General features: G+C 33.3%; 1 protein-coding gene across 4 annotated transcripts in view; it reads left to right on the top strand.

Moving 5' to 3' along the window:
- SIRT5 (sirtuin 5) overlaps nt 1–14,300 on the top strand; it is a 30,421-nt gene that overhangs the window by 14,706 nt on the left and 1,415 nt on the right. For all 4 annotated transcript variants that reach the window (XM_031946837.1, XM_031946836.1, XM_031946835.1 and 1 more), the window contains 4 exons: nt 301–388; nt 1,736–1,789; nt 4,215–4,338; nt 5,814–5,929. In XM_031946837.1, the coding sequence (XP_031802697.1) occupies nt 301–388; nt 1,736–1,789; nt 4,215–4,338; nt 5,814–5,929 (382 nt within the window). The remainder of the gene's footprint in view (nt 1–300; nt 389–1,735; nt 1,790–4,214; nt 4,339–5,813; nt 5,930–14,300) is intronic.

The following is a 14,300-nucleotide window of genomic DNA, read 5'->3' as shown; positions in this document are numbered from 1 at the left end:
ATGTGCATTTTTCATCTGCTTTATTTTTCCATTTTGAATGGTCAAACTGATCTCTTTGGGGAAATTATGTAGTCTTTCATTAACAGTTAAAGTGATTGTGACTGTAAGGGGCCTACACTCTGACAATTACATGAAAGACCAGGTAAAAAAAGGGGATGATGAAGGAGATAGGGCAGTGGTGCTGAAACAAAACCAAGACTTCTCTAAAGTCCTTGCTAGCTTTGAAATCCTGTGTTCAGATGTAGAATCATTTTATACCTTATCAAGAATGATGATTATTATTTTATTTATGTTTTTCAGGCAGTTTATTTAAAACTCGATGCCTCAGTTGTGGAAATGTAGCAGAGAATTACAAGAGTCCAATCTGTCCAGCTTTAGATGGAAAAGGGTAATTATATTATGCTGTTAAAAAAACAAAAAAGGTATAAAAGGAATATGCTATAATGCTGTTATCCTTTTCTCAGTAGATGTAGAGAAAGTCATTTGAAAGCTTTATTCATGGCTTTTAAACCCGAAGATTTGTTCATAGTGTAGGATGACTTAAGAAGGTACCCAAAATTTAAAAAAAAAAAAAAAAAGAAAAAGAATTTAAATGGGATTAGTATTTAATACAGAGTATCCCAGAATTCTTAATACAGTTCTAAGCTTTGATAATTTAATAATCATTTTAAGCTTTTTTAAAATTAAAAGTTTTAATGGCTTAAGACTTCAATAAGACTTTTGGATGCCCTGTTTCGATGACTATAGAGTTAATTGTTGTTGTTTGTCTTTTATTCTCTCTCTCTCTCTCTCTCTTTTTAAATTATAGCTTTTATTTACAAGATATATGCATGGGTAAATTTTCAGCATTGACCCTTGCAAAACTTTCTGTTCCAACTTTTCCCCTCCTTCCCCCATCCCCTCCCCCAGATTGTCCTTTATTCTCAATGTGGACCATGACATCAGGGAGGTGGTGCCATGACTTACAAGTGAGTTGGATTTCAGTAAGGAAGGGCTGGACATCGTCCCCTGCTTCACTTTCTCCTCCAGAGCCATCTGGGTCCAGTGGCAAGATATATACATTAGGATTACTGGAGATGGCCCTGGATGATAAAGCTAGTACTATTCAGTAAAATATAAAAACCTAATGATCCCATGTAGCTGTTAGAGGAAGGAGTTTTCAGCTTATGTAAGTGATATTTATTCCTATTTAAGTATTACAATAGAAATCTATTCTCTCTAGACTATTGAAGTAGCCTCCTAATAGGTCTCTCTGCCTCAAGTCTTTCTCCATTCTAACCCATCTTACTCACAGGCATCAAAAATTTTTCCTAAAGCTCAGTTCTGACCATTGATAAACTTCAATGACTCCCTACTGCCTCCAGGATTAAATATAAGCTACTGTCTTTGGCATATAAACCCTTGGTTTGTCCCTATGCTTAGACTGCTCTCCCTCCTTACTATGTTTCTTAGAATCTCTAGTTTCCTGAGTAACATAGGCCAAAGCCCACCAGATGGATGAAGCTTTTCCTGATTCCCCACAGCTGCTAGGCCCTCTTTCCTTCACTCTCCATCAGAATTAATTATTTATTTTATTTTTTATATCTATATGTGCATGTTATTCCACTCTATAGAATGTAAGCTTCTTGAGGGTGTGGACTTTTGTCTGTATTCACAATGCTAGAGTTGTGCCTGGTACAAGTAGGTACTTCATAAAGGCTGGTTTTTTGACTGATTGATCGTATTTTAACTCTAGTGCCCCAGAACCTGATGTTCCAGATGCCCAAATCCCAGTTGAAAAGCTTCCTAGGTGAGTAAATATTGTCTAATGTTCCAGAAAAGCAGGAAGGAAAAACCAGGGACAGAAATTTGAAAGTTTGTTTAGGTCTGTCTTTAATTAGTGAAAACTAGCCTTTGTCAAAGAAGAGAAATATTTGTTGCTTCCTATTTCCCATTCCTCTTTTTTGATGTTTTGGGGATTAGGTGTACTCTCAGGAAGTACTTATGCCATGAATGAACTTTTATTCTCCTTTTTTGAACTTCCATTTACCCCTTTATGGAATCAGGGCTGAAGTAAATCGCATAATCTCTCTTCTACCTCTAAATCTATGATTCTTTTATAGGGAGGCATTAAAAACATTTAGAGAATTGACAATGAAATATGGGTACAATGCCAAAAAAAACTATGTAGATTTTCAAAAACTATTTCCAAGAGTGTTTGAAGATAATTTTCAAGGAACCAGACACAAATCATGACAAGATAGAATGAAAGGAAATACAAATTAATAAAATACAGTTGGTAGGGGGACAGGTAGATGGCAGAGTGGATAGAGTATCAGGCCTGGAATAAGGAGGATCCCAGTTCAAATCCTGCAGCAATTTAATTTAATAACTGTATGAGCCTGGGAAAGTCATTTAATCCTGTTTTCCTCAGTTTTCTCATCTGTAAAATGAATTGGAATGGCAAACACTCCAATATCCTTGCCAAAAAAAAAAAAAAAAAAACCCCAAATGAGTTTATAAAGAATGGATATGACTGAACAATAAAAACAAATGGCAGATAAAAATTAATACTATATGGAGAAGCTATAAATAAGAAGGTTTTTTTTTATTCCTTTCTTGAGAAGTCAGGATTTGATATATTAAAAGGAATTCTTTACCTTTTTGTTTATCATGGAAGATGTTTTTAGAAGTTTTTAGAAGAATATTTTAAATGCATAAAATAAAATAAATAGGATTATAAAAGGAATCAACCATATTTTTGAAATCCAGCTATCCAAAAAAAATTTTTTTTAATTTGAGAACATCAGATTAAGATACCCACTATGAGAAGGTACATAGCAGTGATATGATGAAAATGGTATTGGAAAGAGGGGAAAAGGGAGGGAAATCATTATATAGTAATTTCTAATAAGTTAGACTGAAAAAGAGACAGAAGAAAGACCAGTTAGTAATCTAGTATGGTAGTAATAAAGACAGTAATAACAATTCCAGTTTATTGGATTTCCCAAATTTTGTTATTGTTGAATCACTTTTAATCATTCTGACTTTTCATGACCATCTTTGTCATTTCCTTCTCTGGCTGCTTTTATAGATGAAGAAACGGAGGCAAACAGGGTTAAGTGACTTGCCCAGAGTCACATAGCTTGAAAGTGTCTGAAGTCAGACTTGAATTCAGGAAGATGAGTCTTTCTGACTCCAGGCCCAACACTCTATCCGCTGTGCCATTGGGCTGCCCCCATGCCAAATACCATAGATAGATAGACCCACAGACAGATGGATGGGTAGGTAGGTAGGTAGATGGATGGATGGATGAATGGATGGATGGATGGATGGATGGATGGATGTGAGAGGTAGATACTTCTGTTATTTTATAGAAAAGGAAAAGCAGAGCATAGAGAGAAGTGGTTTTCCCATGTCATACAGCTGGAAACAGGATTTGTACCAGATGTTTCCTAACTCTGAATTGTTCTTTCCTTCTTTTCCACAATCCAAGGTTGAAAGTGATGAGCATATAGACTATTGTGAAAGCTAGATTAGAAAGAGGAAGAAAAGCTGATTCTGAGAGATATGCTTAGGCACTTAGGTGGATTTGTGATCTGATTAGTGGATCTCCTTCCTCCTTCCACTGGAGCAATCCTAACTACATGGTCCTTCACATCCTTCTCAGTTCTTCTCCATATTTGTTTTCTGCAAGAAGGCTCAGTGCACTTGAGGAACATCTCAGGGTAGCGATATAACATGATACATAATATATTTATGAGTATTCTTGATGTGAAGAGATCTAGCACCAATCTAGGTAACAACAGAGAGGCTCATCTTAAAAATTGCCCACCAAGGGATATTTTTGCTTTTGTTTTGTCAAATATTACATTAGTATTTCTGAAACATGAGAGGTTGTTGAGAAATTAATGGGAAAAAGGTTGTGTGCAAAAAAGTGAGTTTAAAATGAATTTAAAGCCTTAATTACTAGGAACACAATGGTACTCGTAAGAAGGAGGCAAAAGATTGTCAAGAAAAGCCATATAGGATATACAACAACCAAAGAATAAATTCACTGCCTGAAGGAACAATCAAAATATACACAGTGACATACATAGGTCAGGGAAGTATATTCTTCAATATGCAGAAATCGTGGAGTAAGTATGAATGGGGGTTGTGAGCAGGCATTAACTTTATTCTTTGTGTCAGAGCTAGGATCTCATCAGCCAGTTGAGTAATATCTACATTCACAGGTGTGAAGAAAAAGATTGCATTGGCCCCCTTCGACCCCATGTGGTATGGTTTGGAGAAAATCTGGACCCTAACATTCTTGACAAGGTCAACAGAGAGCTTGCTCTCTGTGACTTATGTTTAGTGGTAAGTGATTCTCTCCTTATTCAGTCCAAGTATTTTCTAAAACTTGCCATAAGGTTCTCTAGAAATCCAAAAAGAAAAAGTGTACTGAGATCTTCTACCAAAAAACAAAGCAGAGTTTAAATGTTCATTTTTTTAAAAATGGTATTAACTTACAGATAGAAACATTTATGAAACAAAAAAGAAATGGAGAGCATTAGGAGGTATAAAATGAATAACTTTATATTAAAAACGTTTTGTACATATAAAACCAAGATTAGAAGGAAAGCAGAAAATTTTGGGGGGAATTTATAGGCCTCAAAAAGAGGTCTCATGTCAGATATGTAGAAAACTTTGTTTAATAAGAAAATGAATCATTCCCCAGTCGATAAATGGTCAAAGAATATGAACAGGCAAGTTTTTTGATGAAAAAATGAAAACAGTAGTTAAATGAAGAAATGTTCTAATCATTATTGATTAGAGAGATGCAAATTAAAACAACTTTGAGACATCTTATAGTTATCAGATTGGCTAAAATAATTGAAAGGGAAAATGACAAATGTTGGAGGAGTTGTGGAAAAATTGGGACACTGATGCTGTTTGTACAACTGACTTGATCCAACTGTTTTGGAGAACAATCTGAAATAATGTCCAAAGAGTTTTAAAACTGTGTATGTCCTTTGACCCAGTAATAAAATGATCAGGGAAAAAGGAAATGAACGTGCGTGTTCTAGAATATTTATAGCAATTCTCTTTGTGGTGGCAGAGAACTGTAAATTGAGGGGATACTCATCAATTGGGGAATGGCAAAACAAGTTGTGATTTGTTATTGTGATGGTATTCTATTATGTTATAAGTAACAATGAGTTGGTCGATTATAGAAAAACATGGAAAGATTTGCATGAAGTATTGAACAATGAAATGAGCAAAACTAAGAGAATGTTATATATACTGACAACAATATTGTTCTAAGAACAACTATGAAAACTAAGGTATTTTGAGTATTACAAATACTCAAATCAACTACAAATGTCCTAGAAGGGAAGATGCTATTTCCCTCCAGAGCAAAGGACTGATAAATAGAAGTATAGGTAGTATGTTTTTACAGATCTGTTTCAAATGCTGGCCTTCTCTACTGTGGAGAAGGGAAGGAATGAAGAAAGGACACAGCTTGAAACTTAAAATGTAACAAAAAATGAATTTTAAAATTTTTAAATAGCATTAAAATATAAAAGATTAGACATGATATTTTATTCCTATAGCCTTTAATACAACTTTAGAGACAGCTTCCATCTTGTATAACTAGAAAATAATTATATAATTTTCTGTTTTGTTGCTCTTGTTGAATACCTCTCTCTGTATCTATTCAGCTTTGGCTGTTGTCACCCACCTGGATCCCCAACCCTGTCAGAGTTTGTGGAATTAGGGAAATGGGGGTGGAAATAAACTAGCTGTCAGCAGTGTAAAATAATTGTCTCTTTGATCCCATTGCTTTCTAGGTGGGAACTTCCTCTCTGGTTTATCCTGCAGCTATATTCGCCCCACATGTATCAGCTAGGGGAGTACCAGTGGCCGAATTTAACACTACAACTACCCCTGTTACACAAAACTTCAGGTAAAGGCATGAAACTGAATGACAAGAGGGGCATAGTGTGACAGTTGTGTCTGCAATGACTTGATCATTTCATGTCTGTACTCAAGGAAGAGAACATAGAGCTAATATATATTAGGCATTATGAAAGATCAGAACAGCTACTGCAACAGATATTTAACTACTGTTAGTTATTTTGAATATTAAGAGAAATATTGTTATTTAAACTTATAAGTAGAAATGAATTGAAAATGATTTTTCAGCCAATTTAGTTTTGGGATTTTGTTGTTTAGTTCCTTATAAATTGACATTTAGAATCCTGTATTTTTTCCCCTAAGTAAATACTGCACCTCAGGTATTTGGCTATATATATGTATATGTACATATCTATATCTATATATATGTATATAGATATACACATATCTATAACTTTTAAGTTCACATGTGTGATAATGCATATATAAATATATGTATATGTATTTATATATGTAGTATATTAATATATACTATTATGTATATAATACATATGTCTATTATCATATATGTGAACTTAAAATTTTCATACTTCTTGCATTTCTTATTTTTTTAAAGACTGATGATTGCTGGTAACTTTTAAAATTAAAAAATAATTTAGTCTCTCCCTTTTATTTGCTTTTTACTAAGCAAATAAAAAAAAATACAGCTCTGAATATATAGGTATATAATCTGAAAAAAAAAATTCTTACAGTAGCCATGTTTGAAAATGTTTATGTCTCTATATTTTAACTTCATCACATTTCTAAGAGGTGTTTCTTCTTCATTAGACTCATGGTTTATCATGCATCAATCAGCATCCCTATGATCTTGCCAAGTTGTTTTTCTCTGCAGTTTTGTTATCATTATATGGTTCTGTTCATTCTAGTCTATATTAGTTCATGGAAATCTTACCAGTTCACTCTGAAACTGTCCATTTTATCATTTCTTTTTTTTTTTTTTTTTTTGGCTGAGGCAATTGGGATTAAGTGACTTGCCCAAGGTCACACAGCTAGGAAGTGTTAAATGTCTGAGACCAGATTTGAACTCAGGTCCTCCTGACTTCAGGGCTAGTGCTCTATCCACTGCATTTTATCATTTCTTATAGTGCAAATATCTTCCTTTATATCCACATACTTAGCTATTCCCCAATAACAAGGATACTATTATGTTTTCCAATTCTTGGCCACCACATGACATAAATGTTTTTGTCCATATAGATTCTTTTCATTTTTTCTTTTGTTTGGGCAGGGGATAGTCAGTCAATAAATGTTTATTAAGCACCCACTATGTGCCAGGCACTCTCCTAAGTGCTGGGGTTGCAAAAAGAGACAGCTATTGCCTTTGAGGAGCTACAATGTAGTAATGGCATAATTGGATCAAATAAAGAACTTTGTGGGCATTCTTCCAAGTTGCTCTTCAGAATAGCTAGATGAATTTATGACTCTCCCAATAGTGCACTGACAATAATAAGAATAATAACTAGCATTTATATAATGTTTTGTAAGTTTGTAGAATGCTTTAAAAATATTATCTCACTATTATTCTTACAATCATCGTAGGAAGTAGATGCTGTTATTATCATCCTTATTTTACAAGTGAGGAAGGTAAGACAAGAAAAGGGTAGGTGCCTTTGCTCAAGATCATAGCTAGTAAATGTTTGAGGCTGAATTTGAATTCAGTTCTTCCTGACTTCCAAGTCCAGTTTTCTCTGTTGCATCATCTACCTGTTTTCCCAAAGCCTGTCAAACACTTAACATTCCCCCCTTTTGTCATCTTTTCCAGTCTGATAGAGTGTAAGGTGCAATATCAGGTACATCATATTGTTTTACACTATTTACTGGTGACATGGAGCTTTTTTTCATATGATTGTTAATAGCTCAAGTTTTTCCCTTTCAAAACTGCCTGTTCGTATTTTTTGACTGTCAAGTAGGGATTAGTTCTATACATTTGTAACAATTTTTTACATGTCTTGGAATTGATATCTTTATCAGAAAAACATGCTGCAAAAATTTTTCTTCCAATTTCCTGATTCCTTTTTAATTTTACTACATTACTTTATATGTGCGAAAACTTTTGAATTTTTGCAGTCAAAACTGTCCATTATGTCTTGTGTGATTCCCTCTTTCACTTTTTAGTGGTGAACTTTCCCCCTATTCATAAGTAATTTCCTTACTCCTCCAATTTGATTATGATATGAACTTTCACATCTAGTCATATAGTTCATTTGGAGTTTATATTTGTGTATAATTTGGTATAAAGCTAATTTCTTCAAGTTTGCTGTCTATTTTTGTCAGACCTTTTTATCAAGTAATGAATCTTTTTTCCAATAGCTGGAGTTTTGAGGTTTATTGATCACTATGGTATTATGTTCGGTACTACATCATACTATCATTTACTATTTATCATATTATACTATTTAATATTACTGCTTTTAATTACAGTTCGTGAACTGGTACTTAGAGACTTGCTCTCCTCCACACTTTTCTTCACTTAAAATCTTTGAGATTCTTCTTAATCTTTTTTCCTCCATATGAATTTTTTTTTTCAGCATTCTAAATGTTATTTTGGAAGATGTATTGACACAACACTGAATGAGTAAATTAATTTAGGGAGCATTTTCATATTAATTTGTTAAATTATTGACATAATTTGTTAATTACAAAGAGTAATTAATGGTTCTTCACTTTTTAAAAGTCTGTATTTCTTCAAAGAATGTTTTATAGTTAGATTCAGATAACACTTCAATGAATCTTATGAGATAGACTACTAAATATTTTGTAGTTTTTATAGTTTTGAATGGATTTTTTTTTTTTAACTTTCTAGCTCTTCTTCCTGGGTGTATTGCTGGTTATAAATAGAAATACTGATGATTTGTATGGTTTTATTATATATCCTGAAATTCTGCTGAAGCAATTCATTATTTCATTTAATTTTTAGTTAACGTTCAGGGGTTCTCTGAATACACCATCATATAAACTGCAAAAAATGAAAATTTAATTTCACTTTTTCTTATGCTTATTTGCTGTTTCTTTTTTTTTTTTTTTTGATATATTATTATAGCCATCATCACTAGAGTTGTGTAAAATAGAAGTGAGAACAAAGAATATTCTTGCTTTACCCTGATCTTATTGGAAAGGCTCCTAACTTTTCACCACTGTCCATAATGTTTATTTGGAGTTAGATAAATATTACTTATCATTTTAGAGAAAAATCCATTTATTTATGATTTCTAGAGTTTTTCATAGAAACAAGTACTGAATTTTGTCAAAAGTCTTTTTTAGATTCTATTGATAAAATCATATAGTTTTTATTACTTATGTTATTAAAGAGCTTTATTATACTTTTGGTTTTCTTTGCATTCATGTAAACCCAATTCTTCAGGTAAACCCAATCAGGTCATAGTGTATCATCTTTCTATGTTGTTGCAGCCTACTTGCTAACATTTATTTTATGTTTATATCAATGTTAGGAATATTGGTCTGTAATTTATTTGCTTCCATTTGTCTCTTCCCAGGCTTAGATATCAAGACGTTATTTGTACCATAGAAAAATATTGAAAAGGGTGCCTTTTTTCCTTGTTATTGCAAAAAAATTGATGTAGTATGAAAAATAATTATTCTTTGAGGGATTGACAGAATTCACATGTAAATCTCGTTGATCTTGGAGACTCTTTGGGACTCCATTTATGTCTTGCTCAATTTCTGTTTCTCATATTGGGTTATTTAAATTTAAATCTGTTAGCATGAACACATACACACACATATATATATGAAATGTGTGTATAATATATATGTATACTTAGAAAAATATACGCATATAATACACATAATTCATATATATGTGTATACATCCTCAGTTATCAATATTGTTGACATATAATTAGGGTGGTTTCTGATAATTTCTTTTAATTCCTCTTTAATTATTGAGTTTTCATTTTTAATTTTTTATGGGTACAATTTGGTTTTCTTCGGCCTATTAATCAAGTTAGCTTTTTTATCTATTGTTTTTTTTTAATAACTCCTAACTTTTATTTTTGCTTTGTTTTATTAATCTCTTCTTTAATTTTCAGAATTTCTACTTTGTTATTTAGTTGAAGATTTTTTACTTGTTCATCTTTTTTTTTTTTTTTAACTTTCATGCCTAGTCCATTATTGTTTTCTTTCTGTTTCTGAAAGTGTTTAGAGATAAAAATTTCTCCTCAAAACTACATTAGTAGTATCCCTTCAGTTTTGGTTTGTTTTCTTATTCGTCATTCTCTTTTATGCAATTTTTTTCTATTGTTTCTGTAATTTGTTCTTTGATCCACCAGTTCTTTTAGTGCATCCTTTAAGGGCCTTTCCTGAATATAATTTTTATTGTGTTGTGATCGATAAATTATGATTTAAGGGGCAGCTAGGTGATGCAGTGATTAGAGCACCAGCCCTGAAGTCAGGAGGAGCCGAGTTCAAATTTGGCCTCAGACACTAAACACTTCCTAGCTGTGTTACTTAACCCCAATTGCCTCAACAATAAATAAAGATTAAAAATATTTTTTATGATTTAAATATTTCACTTCTGCATTTTTTTTTCTTTTGGTGAGATCTTTCTGTTCCAATATATAGTCAGTTTTTGTAAAGGTGTCATGTAGTTTTGAATTATACAAATCTTTCTCCTCTCATTCAGTAATTTCCAGAGATCTGCTATCTCTAATTTTTCTTAAGTTCCATTTGAGACTTTTATTTTTCTCTTAGTTAGAATGGTATAGAGCTGAAAAATACATTAAAGTCCTTCACTGTTATAATTTTTATCATTTCTCCCTATATTTCAACAAACTTTTCCTTTAAGTATTTAGATAGTATGTTATTAAGTGTTGATAATGATTTGTCATCAATATTGCTTTTAAATATAATTTCCCCTCTCTTACTTTGTTCATATATACTGTAACTTTACCTGTAATCATGATTCTGTTTTGAGTTAAGATGAAATATAAAAGATTTAGCTCCACCCCTTCATTTGAACTTGTGTTTCACTTGTATTATTTGTAAACAATATGTATAGTCAATTCTTGCTTTCTAATCCATTGTTGTACTCTTTCCTTTTTGATTCAATTGTCAATCTGTCCTCTTGTACTTGGATTTCTTCTTTATTCCTGACGTCCCTCTTTTTAGATAGTAAAAAGGAAGAAAAGGAGCTTGTCTGATTCTTTGTAATCTTATAAGTGAAAGTCTGTTTCTTTCCTTACTTGCCTCTGATCCCAGGTTTTACTCTTCCTTTTCTTTTAATTTCCTTTTCACATACCTTCAGCATTTAAGTTTGCTTATGACTATTGTCTTCCCACTTATATCTCCTTTATTTCTGTCTTCTCCCTTTTCCTTTTTGAGTTTAATGTATTTCTATACTGAAATCCCTGTATAAAAGAGAAAGATGGGCAGAGAGCAGGTGAATAAAATGAAGAGAGGGAGAAATAAATAATTATGTTTAAATTTCCTTTTTCCAAATGAGATGAAAGTGAGCTTCACAGGATATCCATTTCCCATTCCATGCCTTCTTCCACAAGAATATACTTTTCATTTTATGTACTTCTCTTATGCAAGTGACATCCTTCCCTTCTTCCTCTTCTCTCAAGAAGATTAAAATGGACAAAAACCACTACAAACTGTCATTTTAACCTTTCACTATCACCCTTAAGTATGTTGAGGTTCTGAGAAATCATTTATCCCTCTATTAATGTGTAGACAATTCATCTCCACATATTCCCCTTCAATTGAATAAATGTTTTACCTCATTTTATTTCTCTTGGCACCGATTTCCATTTTGAAATGGCTACTCAGCGCTGACCTTTTCATCAGAAGTATTTGGAAATCCTCTATCCAATTAAAGAGCCACTTTTTTTCCTTTAGCATTTCTCTCTTACTTTTTGGTATAGGCTCTTCTCTCCTTTATGTATGAGTTGCTAAGTCTTTTGTGATCCATATTGCCTCACCTTGATATCTGAACTACTTTGTGGTTCTTTGTATTTTTTTTCTTTTGATCTGAAAGCTCTTCATTTTCACTATTTGTTTTGGGATTTCTTTCCAGAGATATCACGGCATTCTATTTTCACATTGCTTTCTGAGAACTTTTTTTTTTTTTTTTAATATTAGAGGAGCACTGTGAAGAGAGATAGAGGATGGACTCTGTATTATTATTAAACTATTACTTGCAACTGCCTATTATGAAACTTAACAGCTGAATGAAAAGTAACTAATTTTGTCTCTAAACTCTGGCCACAATAGTTTAGTAGTTCCAATTTCTAAAGGAAATGGACCATCATTTAGGGAGGCTTGCCAAGATGTATTCTTAATCTCATCTTAAAACTGACAGTAGTACTTAATAACAAGGTTGAATTTCACTCTTGCTTCTTATAACTGGAAATATCACTTAATAGAGGTTGAATTTTACTGCTACTTCTGTAATAATTAGGCTGTATGTCCCCTGAGGGATGGTATTGTATCTTATTCATTTTTGTATTACTCAGTGCCTAGAAAAGTGTTTATTTTTAAAGATTAGGTCTCCCTATCTCACCCAAATTGGAAGCACAAGCACTACTCATGGGCTAGGTTCTGTTCTGATCAGCATAAGGATTTGACATCCATTTTCCAAGCTGGAACAATTTGCCCATATTTGGTGACCCCCATTCCCTAGAACAAACCATAATAATGACAAATTTAAAATTCAAATAACCCATTGACTTGTCCCATGGTGGCTCAAAACTCCTGAGCTTATGAGACCTGATAGTCACCTGTTTCCCCAGGGAATATGAGAATGTATGATTAGCAGAAGAGCTCTTTGTACACAGTGACACATGATATTTTTTTTAATTAAAGTAGTTTTAATAGAGAAATCTTTTAAAGATAGATATTAACTTTTGGTTTTACTTGTTTCTTTTATTTTTCTTTCATTTTTTTTCCTATTTGTAATAATAATTACTTAAAATTATGACAGATTGCATAAAGAACTTCATTGTAACCTAAAGACAGTAGGATATCTTTGCTGAAAGACAGAGACATATTAGGAGTGATATAGAAACATACATAGATTTTTGTCTTTATCAAATAGGTCTCAGCATTTTTCTGCTCTTTTTCACAAAATGGTTTATATTTGTATAGACTTGGAGAAACTCTAATAGCACTGCCATGTAGGTTATCACTCTTCACCTTCGCCTCTCACCAGCCTTGGGTCCATACTTTACTACATCTATATAATGATTGCATATTTAATTGGCATGGGTTAAAGAGCAGAGGTAACACAGAGTAGTGGACAAAAAGCTGACCTCAGTGTCAGGAAAGCAGGTTCTGCTCCCACACACTTGATCTTGGACCTTGAGCAGACCCTCTTAAGAGGGTGGGCTGAACTGTTTTAAGAAAATAAATTACAGAAAAGTATGCTTATTAGAAGTTCCTTTTACACCAATGAAATCACAAGTCCAAACAAGAAAAAGAAACTTTAAGAAAGGCAGAGTAATACCAGGAACATCTGGATAATAGTGCTCCCAACTCTAATAATGAGTATAAATGAGTACTACAAATGAGTTGCTAATATGCACTGATGGAAGTAATTTTCATTCCTGGAGATCCTTAAACTAATTATGGAACTCTGTGTGTGTGTGTGTGTGTGTGTGTGTGTGTGTGTGTGTGTGATGAGGTCTAGATATGGGGTACCTAAATGAAATTAGGGTTTGAGGTCTAGTGGCAGGTTTGGGGTACAGGGAGTCAAATAGAGTTCCCCTGCAACCCCTTTGGATTCGGCGCAAGGATACAGAGTTAATGAGATCTAGTAGTGGCACAAGAGTCCCCTATAAAGGAATTTACAGATCCGAAAACCTAGATTGATAAAAGAGGTTTATTATAGGGTTTAGAAGTAAGGTTAAAGTCTAGTTAAGGAAATAAGTGAAGGTAGAGATAAGAGGGCACCAGAAAGAGGATTCCAGTGGGCAGAGAGTCCTTGGTGCCAAGCATGGTGCTGTCATGTTTTGACCCTCTGCAAAGAGAGGGCTTGGCTCTTTTATATTAAGAGATTTAGCTAAAGAGGCCCGTGGATGGAGGCCCAAGTTGGCTCCTTGCTGGGTTTCAGTGAGGGCTAGAATTTGCTTGTGGGGATTGGGAAACCTGAGTAGATCATTAGAATGGGGACTGGGAGAACCCCAATTTTCTAATGGAATTCAAAGGAATGCTTTTGACCAGGATTTGTGAATCAAAGATCCTGGCTTCCTGAATTGATAATGCATCAGCTAGGAGGGGTTGGGAATCAGAAAGGAATAAATCAATCTGAAAGGATTAGTTTCTTAAAGGGACCATAATCAGAATTGTGTGTGTGTGTGTGTGTGTTAGAATTTGAGAAGCCATTTTCAAAGGGTTGTTTT

Source organism: Sarcophilus harrisii, chromosome 1 (assembly GCF_902635505.1).
Source record: "Sarcophilus harrisii chromosome 1, mSarHar1.11, whole genome shotgun sequence".
In the NCBI taxonomy this organism is placed as follows: domain Eukaryota; kingdom Metazoa; phylum Chordata; class Mammalia; order Dasyuromorphia; family Dasyuridae; genus Sarcophilus; species Sarcophilus harrisii.
Note: the sequence above shows the minus strand (reverse complement) of the source record. Positions and strands in the feature narration are given on the sequence as shown.